Source organism: Xenopus tropicalis, chromosome 6 (assembly GCF_000004195.4).
Source record: "Xenopus tropicalis strain Nigerian chromosome 6, UCB_Xtro_10.0, whole genome shotgun sequence".
In the NCBI taxonomy this organism is placed as follows: Eukaryota; Metazoa; Chordata; class Amphibia; order Anura; family Pipidae; genus Xenopus; species Xenopus tropicalis.
Window position 1 is genome coordinate 34481429 of NC_030682.2, and position 14619 is coordinate 34496047.

The 14619-nt window shown below is 38.5% G+C and overlaps 1 protein-coding gene across 1 annotated transcript in view; it reads left to right on the forward strand.

Moving 5' to 3' along the window:
* Window positions 1–14177, forward strand: part of glcci1 (glucocorticoid induced 1) — a 36559-nt gene extending 22382 nt beyond the window's left edge. The window contains exons 4-8 of the mRNA XM_002938717.5: window positions 1216–1329; window positions 4200–4352; window positions 5879–6092; window positions 9404–9524; window positions 10798–14177. Coding sequence (XP_002938763.1) covers window positions 1216–1329; window positions 4200–4352; window positions 5879–6092; window positions 9404–9524; window positions 10798–11161 — 966 coding nt within the window. The 3' untranslated portion in view covers window positions 11162–14177. The remainder of the gene's footprint in view (window positions 1–1215; window positions 1330–4199; window positions 4353–5878; window positions 6093–9403; window positions 9525–10797) is intronic.
* Window positions 14178–14619: the final 442 nt, after the last annotated feature.

The window sequence follows — 14619 nt, forward strand, 5'->3', positions numbered from 1 at the left end:
GTTCAAGTATTAATTAGGAATTTTAATGACTTGATGTAAGTATTTTACTCACCATATGGTTTAACTTTCCCTGTTTCTGTACATTCAGCGTATTTCAGGTCAGTTGCTATTATAATGCTACATAACCTCAATCTGTCATTGTCACTGGGAAAATTGCTCATTTTAAATGAAAGCACAGGTTGCCAGTGCGTGTGCGTCATGCTGCGCTCACCCCCGTACATTTACACTTCTCTCTAGAACTTCACACCCACTCCTGCTAACCTAGTCATCAGTTTAGATTCTTTTGTTCATCGTTCCTAGGCACTAGATCCTTATTGCATCGGTTCCTTCCTTGGCAATTGATCATAATACCATGCTCTCATTATTGAGTCCCTACGAGGAGGTAGACAGATAAACCGTGTATGTGGCTACATTTATCAAATAAACATACAGCAGAAAGAGCAGTTAAGCAATTTGCCCAAAAGGTGATATTTGCATTAGAGCTTTTTATACTGTAATTTTCCTGGATATTGGCAACTTCCTCTAAAAAAGCTTGTACTTACTATATGAGTGTATAATACGCATAGGGGTACTATGAAGTATATGGCAGCAATAAAATAGGCCTTTGAGACATATATATTTTTAGTCCCCTATACCTCTTCAGTCTGTAACTTGTTTGCCAATAACACTCTCTTTATTTCTGGTCTTAGTCTAGAAAACACTGTATATTTGTTTTGTGGTTGTTGATCAGGTGATTTGTGTTTATATTTATTTATGACTTCCATATCACTCAATGGAAGGCCTGCTGTGTGCAGAGCATTATATTGGTTGGGTAGGGTGTTTATGTTAAGCACCTAGGCAACTCACTGTAGTGGAATGTTGCTCTACAGCTTAGTGAAGGTTACTTGTTAGCTGCTGGTTCTGCTGCAATACATGGCCAAAAGCAGTATTGCATTTTCAAAGCTTGGATGAGATAAGAAAGCACACTCGTCAGGATGTAATGCCCACTGAGCGATTATCTCTTGTATCTACATCTTCTGATGTATTCCATTTTGCAGTCTTTCGTATTCCCTAATACAAAGCAAAATATGTTCTTTCTGCATAGTATTGTATATTTGTGTAATGGATTTAGGCCTGGCTTGCTCAAATAATCTATGAATTCACTGTACAAGCATAACACCAATAATGCTTTAGGCAGATGAGTTAGTCTATTGAGTATTTCTTTTGTTTCAACAGATTGCCAAGCTAAGGCAACAACTCCAACGCACCAAGAACAGCAGTCGTCTCATCAAAGAGAAGGACAATCAGCTGCCTGTGCAAGGGAATCATGTCGCTGTCACTCACACTCAGGTGAGTAGGCTAAAGCTTAACTTTTTGGGGAATGTAGTTTTCAGAGACCAGCTTTATTTTATAATAACAGACATAATAGCCAAGAATCATTATAATTAGTTCATTTCCCATCTATGCATAATGATTCCAGGATTTGTTGTGGTGAATTGCGAACTGGATTCTGTTCTGAATAAGTTGGTGATATCAGAATGAAAATAAATTCTGTTTGGCCTGGTGTAGGATATGAGCATGCAAGGACTTGCTTGCAGATCGGAAACCTTTAGTGCGCTTTAAAATGCTACCTTCTAATCTAAGGTGAGCAGATCACTTGAAAATTCAGGGACATGTCTAATACATACATGTTGCAGGGCAGCACTGATTGCATTTAAAATTTAAACTACGATCAGTTCAGCCCTTCTGGCTGGATTTTTTTACGCATGTACCTGAATTTTCAAGTGATCTGGTCACCAAATCCTAGGTCTCATTGTTTTGTCTCTGTCTTTATGGCTAATGCTTCATGGCAAAGTTAGCCCTTCAGCTACCTGCCCAATTTTTCTTCCGTTCCACACAACATATCCCTGCATCATCCCTGTATTATAAGAGATAATGTATCCCATTCTGTTCAGTGACTTCAAATATAATTCATTTCCTTGTACCCAGAAAGCTTTTGACACCCAGCACATACTTTAAGCTGCTGTCAGTTACCAAAGCTTAGGGATCAGCTCTCAGTATATAATAAAAAAATAAAATTCATCATACAAGTCTGAATAGTGGTTCAGATTACATGGCACCTTAGAAACCAGTACATTTTGTATCAAAATAAAGTCATTAATAGACCCTGTAGCATTAGATACTATGACACACATAAATTCACTTTCTGCTAATGTTTTGAATATTTCCAATGACCACCCTAAGCCTAGCTTCTCAACAGAAGCCCAGTATAGCCCTAGGCTTCAATTTTCCGTTAAAGATTTTTTTTGGTAAACATTAACAAGTAAATACTTTTATTATTAACACACTGTATCTTGTTAGCCTGAAATTGTGGGAGTCAATAACCCCTTTTTCTGGTGCAGCATATAAGGCTTTATTTATATATTGTTTTATTTAACAAACAGAAAAATGTGTTGCTACAGACATTTGTTTGCAGAAAGTTGTATTATCTAAAAAAGTTAACTTGCTAATGTAACAATACTGCCATTTTCTCATTATCATTTCAGGTGCTTTGGTCATTAGCTCTGTGTTCTCTTCCATTCAAGGCCATTTTCCTAATTTATTCTGAACCATCTGTGCTAGTGTTGTTCTAATGACAGGTGCAGGGAGTAAGTCTCCATATCACTTCTATAGTGGGGAGTTTTTATGCCCACTGCTGTCTGAACACGTCCTTTTGGTTAATGTTTATTTATATAGTTTCATAACCTTTTTAGGCACTCTCTAAAGAGTTGTCTTCCTTAAAATATACAGGTATAGGATCTGTTAACCAGACTAATAATTCAATAATCAAACAATTCAACATTTTAAAACATATTTTCTGTAATAATAAACCAGTACCTTGTACTTGATGGTAATTAATCTTTTTATTGAAGGCAGAACAATCCTGTTGGGTTTATTTAATGCTTAAATTATATTTTAGTTATAATTATGGAGATCAAATTTATGGAAAGACTCCTTATCCGATTCTAAGCATTCTGGATAACGGGTTCCATACCTGTATTCATTTTAACCATTAGATTTAAAGCTGATGGTGCCATTCAGTTGGACTGCAAGCTTACTAAGCAAGTTGTTGGCTCAGTATGTAGCACCTCTGCTTTGCAGCACAGGGGTTCTGAGTTTGGTTCCAGCAATATCTGTGTTTGCATGTTTTCCCTTGATATCCTGGTGCTCTGGTTTCATCTGACACTCCAAATACATACAGGCAGGTGTTTGGCTCCTGATAAAATTGACCCTGCTATGTGTGAATATTAAGAGGGAACTTAGATTGTTAGTGCCACAACATGAAGGTTTAAAAAGCTTGTCCTACCAGTTCCACCTAGTGCAACATTATATTGTCCCAAGAATACAATGTCCATCTAAAGGTTTACCAGGTGATCTTTTGAACAGAATAAGTTTCACCATCTCATGATCCATTGTGTAACCTTTAAAAACGGCAAAGCACATTTTATTTAAATTTGTTCACATTTCAATGCCATCTTATGGCCTATTCTTCCTGCTTTATGCTGTCCTTCAGTACATATGTTTATGCACATTGCATGTAGTCAAACAAAAAACTGCTTCCCCAGTGGTCTAAGCTAGCAGTAATTTGCTGATTTGACTGGGACAGCATGAGCATAGCTAATGTTACCTGTCTTTTTGAAAGGAAAAGCACTGCAGCCAATTACTGGTGCACTGGTGGGTGCCCATTAAGGATGCTCAAAGTATTTTAAATGTTAGTGTGCCTTGTGTTTGGCTTACTGTAGTCCCTCTCACATTGCAGTGATGCCCCTAGTGGGTGCTCTAGGCTATTGTAGGGGTTTATTGTGTATGATTTAATACTTATTTTAGCTGTGATTGTGTACTTTTTGAGTAGTACTTGCATCATTTAGTTTAAACAACGACATTTTATAAAATAATTTTAGAAACGGAAATAACTCATCCTGAGGCTTACTTTTAATCATTTTTAAATCTGCTATCTGCTTACTAGGGTGAGTAACATTAGCAGCAAAACAAAATCTTAGATTTCAGGCGGTAGAAATAGCGACCAATTGCAAGTTGAATAAGCTTCTATAACAATGTACATTTTGAACAGAATTAAACAATTGGCTGTTGCCTGCCACAGGGGTCTAATAAATATCATAGTCATGTCATTGTTTTTCTTCAGTAATATGAGAAAGTTATTTCATTGATATATCTTTCAGGGTTCGGCATCCAGATCTATTCCTGTGCCCACAACAAATATCTCGGTGCCAAAATCCGTGGGGTCCAGAGCTGCGTGTAATGTTGAAGGGATAAGCCCAGAACTTGAAAAAGTCTTTATCAAGGAAACTAGTGAGAAAGATGAAAGTGTGAAGGTAGGATTGGTACTGACACTATAAATATATGTGTGTGTAATTAAATAAATAGAGCTAGTTCCTTTCCTGAAATAGGTAGGTGGTAGAGAAGTGTTACACCTTGCACAGTTGATGGGAGTTTAGCATAAGGGCAGACTAATCTATTGCATATAGCCACAATTTCCTACCAAATAAACAAGCAGTCCTCTGTGAAATTGAATATTTCCCATTATGGCATATTTGCCTAGTTGTTTTTGCTAGTGCGACATGCTTTGCTCTGTTAGTATATTCAGAGTAAATAGTATATACATGAACTGCTAAACACACATTCTCCACAACTTGCTGGCAAACAGTATAAACAGTTTTCCTTGTGCTGCTCACAGATAAGCTACTGTGCTGTGTATCCCTTCATGCAGGATTCATGCCATTGATAAGTGTTGGGTGTTTCTCTCCAAAGCAGATGCAGCAACATGCAACAAATACTGCACAGGGCACACACTTTCTCTTTCCCTGCAGACCTGGAGTTTATTGTAATTCATTTTTATTTATGGTTACACTCTAATAATACATGATATGTGGGAAGTGAGATGCATTTTCAGTAGTTTTTCTTATGTTTATGATGCTCATTGTATTCCGTATTTGCTGAAGTTATATGGGATTCTTTTCTCCCAAGTTTCTACTTTATCCATTGTGTTAGAAATCTTGAAATCCTTGATATGGCAGAGATTAAGCTGCACACACAATGTATCATATGGAGACCATCACAGGAAAGTGAGGTTATTATAAGATAATAAATATGTGTACTTTTCCCACCCTCACATTAGAAATGAAAGTAAATTATCTCAGACATAATGTTAAACTCCCTGGCTCTTATGAAGAGTACTGGTTTCACAGGGTACAGATACACAGTGAGATTACATTACTGTATTATGTTTAAACATATAAAGCTCAGTACTGCAAGTTAGCTTGCACCGTGCTGATTGTATCTGACTTGAGACTTGTTTGCCTCAACACAGTTTTATTACACGGTAAATGCATTAAATCGATATTTACACTCCAAGCACAATGCCAAATAGCAATATTCTGGGTGTTTTCCATATTAGCAGGCAACAAAATGCTTACAGTCATTCCAGATTTCAAGTGCCATTTCAGTGACAATAGCCTGGAATTGTGTGTAGCTTCTGCTGAGCTAGAAATCACTTAGCTGTCAAAACACCTTAATGTACCCCCTCTGTTATTGGCCTAAGGGTAATGGCATATATGCTGGTTTTCACTATCACTGCTACATTTATATATTGCTATCCACTGATATAACTGTCAAATGCCAACATTTGTCCTGCACAGGTGGTACACAACATTTTAGGGTGCTCCCCAGTCAAGCTGCAGTGCATCCCATTTACTTTAGGAAATGAGCAGTGCACTATGGCCCTAAAAAGTATGAAACACAAAAAAATCTAAATAAAAGCAGATAATTGTGCCCGAGTACATATGTATAACCAAATCATGGTGATACAAACACAGTCAATTAAATTGTTATTTTTTCTTAGCCTGTAGAAATTCCTGATGGGAGAAGAGCACCAGTACCTTCCACCTGTCGGAGTAGCAGCACCCGCAGCATTGACACACAGACTCCCTCAGTTCATGAACGAAGCAGCAGCTGCAGCAGCAATCATTCCCCTTGTGCTTCTCCATCTTGCCCTCATGAGTCACAGGAAGGAAGTCCATGCTCAGCGGATGATCTGCTATTTGACCGAGATAAAGGTATATTTTTATAGGATATCAACTGAATTACTGCATAAGAGGCTTTTGTTTGGAAATTGGTATTTCTGGTGTCTTTGGTATAATGATAGAACTGAAAATTACAAACCGCAGATTCACAGAATGACCTGTGCCTAGAATAACTGCCCTTGCACCTTTCAGCCTGAGCTGGAAACAGCAAATCCATCCCTCCATTATTAACATTTCTTACCATGCTTTTGTCTTACAAACATCTTCCATAAATTGCTTGGAAAACCTTTTTGTTTTTGTTTTATATAAAAGAAAAAAATGTTATGCATGAAGCAGCATTTTATATTTAGGTACATATATTATACCTATTTGTAAACAGATTGTAGAATTCCTGAAGGCCGCTCTGTAAATGTTGGTCCACATTAATTTTTTATATAGCGAGGACACCTTCTGCAGAAAATGTGTCGTGTTTTGTGTGAATGTGTAGTATTTTTGCTTGCAGTACCACTTCTCATCCAGATAAAACTTTCCCCTATACTTTGCAGATCCAGGGTGTGTGTTCTGCCTGTTGTGTTAACATACAAGATTATTGTTTAATCGTTTGGTGCAAAGGGAGGATAGAAAATCTAGCAGAAAAAAACATCCTTAGTCCTCCCACTCTCCATCTTGCCTACCCCAGTTACTCCACTTTCACTATCTGATCTCTCCTTTTTTTTTTTCCTCCCTGCACCAATACACATGCTGAGTGCAAAACAAACTCCCACTCATAATAACTTACAGATTATAGACGTAGCAGACATGAGGGTTTTTGGCTTTGTTTGTCCTCTTTTACTGATTTTACTTTCTTATCTCCTGTCCTTTTAGGGCTCTGGCACACGGGGACATTAGTCGCCCGCGACTAATCTCCCCGAAATGCCATCCCACCGGCGAAAATATTGATCGCCAGTGGGATGGCATACGCGCCGCCGCAAAAGTTTCCTCTCAAGGCAATGACATCCCACCGGCGACTTACATTTTCGCCAGTGGGATGGCATTTCGGGGAGATATGTCGCGGGCGACTAATCTCCCCATGTGCCAGAGCCCTTAGGGAACAAAGCACTTAATTAGAAGCAGAGTACAGCTTGCCTTTCATATGAGAGAGTGGATGTAGATGACATCTTATACAACATGTCGTCCCTACGATTGATGGCATTCATTCACTTCATAACATGCATGGTCTCTCCCTAGTGACGATTCGTTTAGCTGCATTGCAAGGAGGCTGTCATTGGCCGCCCTTTAACATGTCTTCTTGTCGATGTACCATCTTAAGTCATATTTATTAAGAGATTATGGGGCTTACTAAATTCTTGACACTGGGTAGATGTGAACCAGGGCTATTGACGAGTGCCATTGGGCGTGAAAAAAGATACACGGTAAAAAAAAAAGGTGCATGTTAGCTGAGATAAAATGCCCACTGATCACAAATTTTTACCATTTTGCAAATTTTTTAGTGAAGTGAAATAGTACAGATTACTACCCAGAGAATGTGTGGAACTGTAGGTCCCTGAATGGAATGTGGGTTATCAGCGTTCTGAACCAGATAGTGTATAGACAGCCTGTCTAAAGAAGTTTAACGTTGCTAAATAGCAGTAGTTGTACACGGCACAGTATTAATTATAATAATTAAAACATAATTCAATTAAAAAAAAAAAAAGTAAACAAATTGACATCAAATTGTCTTTACCAGCATGTCACCGTATAAAGTAGCAGTGCTTTAGGGCAGCCTGGGTTTGATTTCAGAGATGAAATGGACAGAAATGATGCATGGATTAAGTACATGTGTTATGGGTGGGTATTGTAGTGGAAACCTGTATTTTTGAAATTATTAATGGCCAGGGACATCAGCTGATGTATAAAAGCATTAAAGGACATGTAAAGGATGTAACTTAGTATAGACAAGTTGCTTTTGGTAAGTATAAGTCACATCACCTAATCCCAGGCAGTGCTGTGAGTCAGATCATTAGAACCTTGAGTGTCACTGCAGCTTTGGCATGAGCATAGCAAGTAGAATTGCAGTAGCAAACTGAGCTGTGCAGTACACGCCAGCGAGCCTCTGGTTTGACAGTGATACAGTATCTCTGTGAGAATTTCTGTGTTCCTGCATTTTTCTATGACATTATAGCATAGCCAAGCACAGGGCAGGCAAGATGCAATCACAGGTATGATAGATGATAGGTGTAATGTTCTTATCAAGGGGATCCGAGCTCTAGGAAAATGCTACTGCTGATTTTACATCCCTGCCCACCACACATGCATCTGATTTGATAAAGCCTGTTAACATTCTATAATTCAGAAATAAAATCTTTTTGGATTTATTTATCTCCAGCTTTGGTCAGATATTTAATCGCAAGGGTACTATTTGAACTACTGCTTTTAGATATCAAGATAACAGAAGGTGTATGGGCACTGCAGACTTAAAGCAAGACTTTTCTTATAGTTATATTTCGGGTATTTTTAACAATACATGTGTTTCGGTGAGTAGTGAGTCAAGAGACATCACTAAATATATGTAAGAGCATAACTAAACATAAGGTTATTTGTATTTATACTTAATATTGATTTTGTTCCATGCTGGAAGCATGAACTGTCGGTGGCCATTGCAAGGAAAGGATAGAAGGTAACGGAAATGAGGAAATTTATGTAACATTAATTATTATTAAACTGAGCTGCATGCCAGGTTCTATTTTGTATAGACTGCAGCCATGGCGGCACCTTAGCCATAAGCCACACAGGGGATCTATCAAAAAGTACTTGTGCCAGTCTTTATCTTGGACGCAAGTCACTTTCATGACAGCACCAAGTTCTACTAAATGCACTGCAGTATTTGTCCCCTTGGTTATGTTGGTCAGAGATGGCTTCTAGTTGGTAAGAAGCCAGCACACCACGGGTTTCTTACCAACACTTCATCAAAGCCATACCTCTTTACTAAACATTAGCTGATGCAGTATGGCTTCCCAGTAGGGACAGGTACAGACCGTTGCAGATATTCTATGTTGTTAGTCTGATTTACATTTACATTTTGCAGCCAAAAATAAAAATAAATGCCAGTTTACTTTGAGCAAAGGATGTTAAACAAGAAAGAGATGGCAAAAGATGTGCGGTGTTTAAAGATGTGCACAGTGCTTCTCATGTCCTTCATACTGTACTCGCAGTGTGCCCTTTGCTTGCTTTCACTTCTGCTATGATATTCCTAGCAATACATTCCTCTTTCTTCAGTTCCAGTTTATTTCTACAGACATGCGCATATTTGGAAACCAAATTCATGGCTCTCGATCATTAGTAATATGGCTCCTTTAAATTTTCAGACAGCGGGAGTAGCTCACCGCTACCCAAGTATGCCTCCTCTCCCAAACCAAACAACAGCTACATGTTCAAACGAGAGCCCCCAGAGGGATGTGAGCGAGTGAAGGTCTTTGAGGAACTGTCGTAAGTAATGCCTTTTTGTCAGCTGGTGGCTGCTATGCAGTAACTTACATATAAATTTATATATATATATGATCTGTGTTCAGCCTTGCAATGAAACCCTGAGCACTGAGAAGTCCAGCTGATAAGTGGAAGAGAGGAAAAGCAGCTCTTACGCATCAGTAACTGCCACACATCCTGTTTGCTTAACATCATGCTTTTACACTGCTTTGTAACCCAAAGCAACTGAAGCTTTTCTACATAGCTGTGGTACGCCCTGCCCGTTCATAGAAAGGCTGTACATTTTGCACAAGTGACTTCAGCTAATGTGTGTGATAATTAAAATGAAATGTGGCTTGTAGCAAAATTCTGTTTGCTAAACTTCCATATTCACTTATAAGTCAACCCCATTTGGTCTTTCTAATTACAGCTGATTATATTTTATCATAGGCTAGCACTTCCCTTTCTGGCTGCATTATTCCTACAAGCAGAGCCTCTCCTACTTTCACAGTAATATGGGAGACATCTCTTAAAACAGTTGTTCACCTTTAAATTAACTTTTAGTATGATGTAGACATTGTGATTCTAAGGCAATTTGCAATTGGTTTTTATCTTTTATTATTTGCAGGTTTTTTTAATTATTTAGCTTTTTTGTTCAGCAGCTCTTCAGTGTGATATTTCAACAGCTGTCTGGTTGTTAGGGTCTTATTTACCCTAGCAACCAGGCAGTGGTATGAAGGAGAGACAGGACTATGAAGGAGATGGCCTGAATAACAAGACAAACAATAAAAAGTAAAAATAGCAATACAGTTGTAGCCTCACAGAGCAGTAGTTCTTGCCTTGCTGTCTATGACCCCATTTGAATGCTGGAAAGAGTCAGAAGAGAAAGGCAAATCAATTGAGAACTATAAAAAAATAAAACCAATATGCAAAGTTGCTAGTTAATAGGGCATTTTATGACATACCAAAAGTTAATGTAAAGGTGACACTCCCCCCCCCCCCCCCTTCCCCTGCAATAAATGATGTTGGTGTGAGGCAGACTGTGAGACTGTAGCCATTACACAGAGCCTAGAGAGGAGAGAGGGATAACTGAGAATGTGACTGTTATGATTTGGAGTATTTTGAGCAGTCACGTCTGTGCACATATGGAAGATGTTTGGCCATCCACTCACTGACACCGCCTCATTTTGGAGACAATCAACATTTCATTACAGCATGTTTGTCTATCCATTGCCAACGTTGGGTTTATTTTAGTAGATGTTTTGATATTTACTGTCTCCCCCCTTGTTCTCCGCAGGACTCGCCCACCAGTCTCTTCCGCTCTCTTTTCATGCCCTGACAAAAACAAGGTTAATTTCATCCCCACTGGATCAGCCTTCTGCCCAGTGAAACTGTTGGGGCCTTTACTGCCTGCTTCAGATCTGACTCTCAAGAACTCCCCAAATCCTCCTTCAGGTTCTGCAGTGAGCCCCATGACTGTTGAGCACCTTTCATCTCAGGTCTCCTCTTCATCCCTGTCCGAAAGTGCCCCCAGCGCAGCTGGCAACGATGGAGACAATGACCATTCCTCATCCCAAGATCAGCCGTTTGGGGCGGAACTTCTGACTGACGATCAGTTGGCAGCACCCTCACAACCTAATCACAACCATGTTTTCATGTAACCGCCAGCAGAGCAGGACTCTGTTGCTACAAGTTGACTTGAATCCACATCACCAACTTCTGCATGTTGATTGGTAAATCTTTCTGATCAGTTAATAAAAAAAATGTACTGCTTAGCGTGAATTATCATACTTGCCATTGTTAACTTGGACTGGGGCTGAACTATTGTTTTCTCTTGACTAGCAGCGATTAGTGCAGGATTATTCCCACTGATATAATGAAATTATCTCTTTGTGGACTATGCATTACCAAGTACATCTGAACAGGTATAATCTGCATTCTTCTGTATTCAGAGCTATTCATTAGCGCGACCTGAACTGAGTCAAACGCCTGTCTCTGCAGTGTATAATCTTGCTGTGTTGTGTCCTAAGAGGAATACTGTTCAGAGTTCTGTTTACAGTCGGCCCAGCTCTTTGATTGAATTGAGTGGAGAGGATGTCTGCTATGTATTGCATTCCTGGGCTCCCTCTCACACTCCAACCAATTATATTGCAAATAACATGAACTCATTGGCCACAGATCCTGTCCTAAGGCCTAGATTTCAGGTACTTTAGACAAAGTCTAAACTCAGGTAACATGGAATGTAAACTACATTGGAAATATCACACAGCTCAACACAGAAGCTTACTAGTGGCACAAAGTTCCTTCTTAATAAATACATTTCTGTTTTTTGTTTTTCTCATGACATGACTATTTTGGAATAAATTCCAGGTGGAAGGTCCTGGAGATAGGTCTCTGATAAGAACCAGCAAGCCTATAAGCATCCGTTTGTATCGCCATGACAATGTATATTCTTTCAATGTACTTGCTTTTTGGCATAGCCTTGTTATAGCTATATAGATCACTTGGATGGCCGGTACCCCCCAGCACGTGGGTTCTGGCATCTCGGTGGTTACACTTATAGCTTTAAAAATAATACAGTTTGGAATCCACCTCTTCACACTAATGATCTGAGTGTGTCTGGTGTATCATAGAAAGGCGTCTCATTCTCCCCACCTTCCTCACCTCTTTCTTTTTTTTTTTTTTTTCTTTCTTTCTTTTTTTTTTTTAATGAAGCCATAATGAAACGTTGCCCTTAGTATGGGGAATCAGAGTTAATGTTTAGTTTCTCACGTGGGAAATGCATTTTTGCTGACTGTGTCCAGCATTTTGCCCTTCTTCTATTTTCAACATATTGGACATTTTGATAAATAGCACAAGCAATACTTTGTTCAACCTGCTAATCAAAATGCCAGAATCCCACGCGAGCACTGGGATTATATTTTTATATTTAGAGCTGTCATGTGAATTTTACTACTTTCCATTCCTTCCTCTCGCACCCAGGCACTGCTGGTGTCTTGCATTTAGCTATAACGGCACTACAGTGTCAGGCATAATTACACATTTTTTAGGATTGCTGAACCCCCCCCCATTTGTTGTTAACAATGTATAGATTACATTAACCATTCCTGCACTTCCAGTAAGAATAGTACCAAGCTTTCTGGGTGTTGAAGCAGGGATTTGCCCTACCACAATTCAGCATGCTGTCATTTAAGGGCAGATTTATTAAAGACAGAAATCCAGAAGAATTCTTAGCCGTTTGATCTAAATTCCTATTTGCCAACACTAGAAAATGTTATTGAATTAAAAGCTTAAAGGGGCGGTTCACCTTTAACTATTAGTATGACATAGACATTGATATTCTGAGACAAGGAGCACTTGGTTTTCCTTTTTTTATTTGTGGTGTTTCGGTTGTTTAGCTATTTGTTCGGCAGCTATCTGGTTGCTAGGGTCTTGTTTACCTTATCAACCAAGCAGTGGTTTGAATAAGAGACTGGAATAAGAATATTACAGGGTCTAAATAAGATAAGGTGTAAAAAGTAACAATAATAAAATTATAAGCACACAGAACAATATTTTTTTTAGCTGCCAGGGTCAGTGACCCCCATTTAAAAGCCCATAAAGATGTAGAAGATGAAGGCAAACAATTAGAAAAAAAAAACTATAAAAATGAAATAATGAAGACCAATTGCAAAGTTGCTAGGAATAGGGATATTTTATAACATACTAAAAGTTAACTTAAACATGAACTACTCCTTTAAGTTTCAGTGGTGTCAGTACTCCATGCTGCTCAGCATCAGCCCTGAGCTCTAACATCTGTCCGCAAGGAGGGATTCAAACCATTATTTAAAAAATAATGAAACTATGATACTGTTAGCTAGGAATAAGATCTGTAAGGGTTTCTCATGCATGGCTATCATGGGTAAATAGATACCTGTGATGCCTAATCGGCCCCCCCCACAGCACTTGCACCAAGTTTATATTCAATTCCAAACAGAATTCCCCAAGAAATCGTTAAACGTTGCCTTCTTTTGTGAACGTCTATTGGCCAAAGTCTGGCGGAAATAATGACTGACTGTACATTGCAGTGTATGATTGTCGGCGGGAAATGAAATATTCATATTTAATTTTTTTCTATTTATATTTTTATACGTGTTGAGTCGTAAGTAGCAAATAATATATTTTTTTCTGTCTACCTACTTTGCTTCCGCCAGTTTCTAAAGTGTTTCTGGCGCTGCCCTTCCTGCACATATCTCAGGTCTCAGAACATATTGCAAGATAAAGAAGGATAGAACCTATTATAGACTCCTCTCTGCTGAGTGTCCACTACAGTGTTTCTAGCGTTTCTATTTTACCCCCCGTATCATAGCAAATAAAGGGTTCCCATTCTGCGCATTCAGAGAAGCTAAGTATTCACTTTGCCTGTTTCCTTGCCCACATATCCCAATCAGAGAAATCTCCCACTTCTGTCACATTTCCCCACTGTAACTGAACATGGATGTAGATTTTTTTTTTTTCCTTTTTGTTAAATATAAAGATTTGTACATAGTTGTACTGTTATTTCTAGCCAATGTGCTTAACAGTATTCCAGTTACCACACAATGTTGCTTCAGAAGAGGTGTGGCTTTTGTTTTGTATTTTTTCAGTATAGAAGTTCTTGTGTTCATATTTAAAATAAAGTTATTAGTAAAAACAAAATTGAATGATGTCTTTCATTTGTGTCATTTCTGATGAACTCTTTGTCCCTAGGGTGGAGCCTGGTGGCAGGAGCAGGACACATGCTTCTTTTTGCCATAAAATGGGATCATTTACTAGGAGTGAAGGTATTTATGTTGGGCTAAAAGTAAAAGGACGTATTATTATTATTATTATTATTACAGGTATGGGATCAGTTATCTGGAAACCTGTTATCCAACTAAGATATGATTAATCCTTATTGGAGGCAAAACAATCCTATTGGGTTTATTCAATGTTTAAATAATTTTTTAGTAGACTTAACATATGGGGATCCAAATTATGGAAAGACTCCTTATCCGAAAAAAATCCAGGTCCCAAGCAGTCTGCATAACAGGTCCTATACCTGTATTATTATTATTATTTATTAGAAATAACATCCCTTGGGGTATTTTCAAAACTGCAG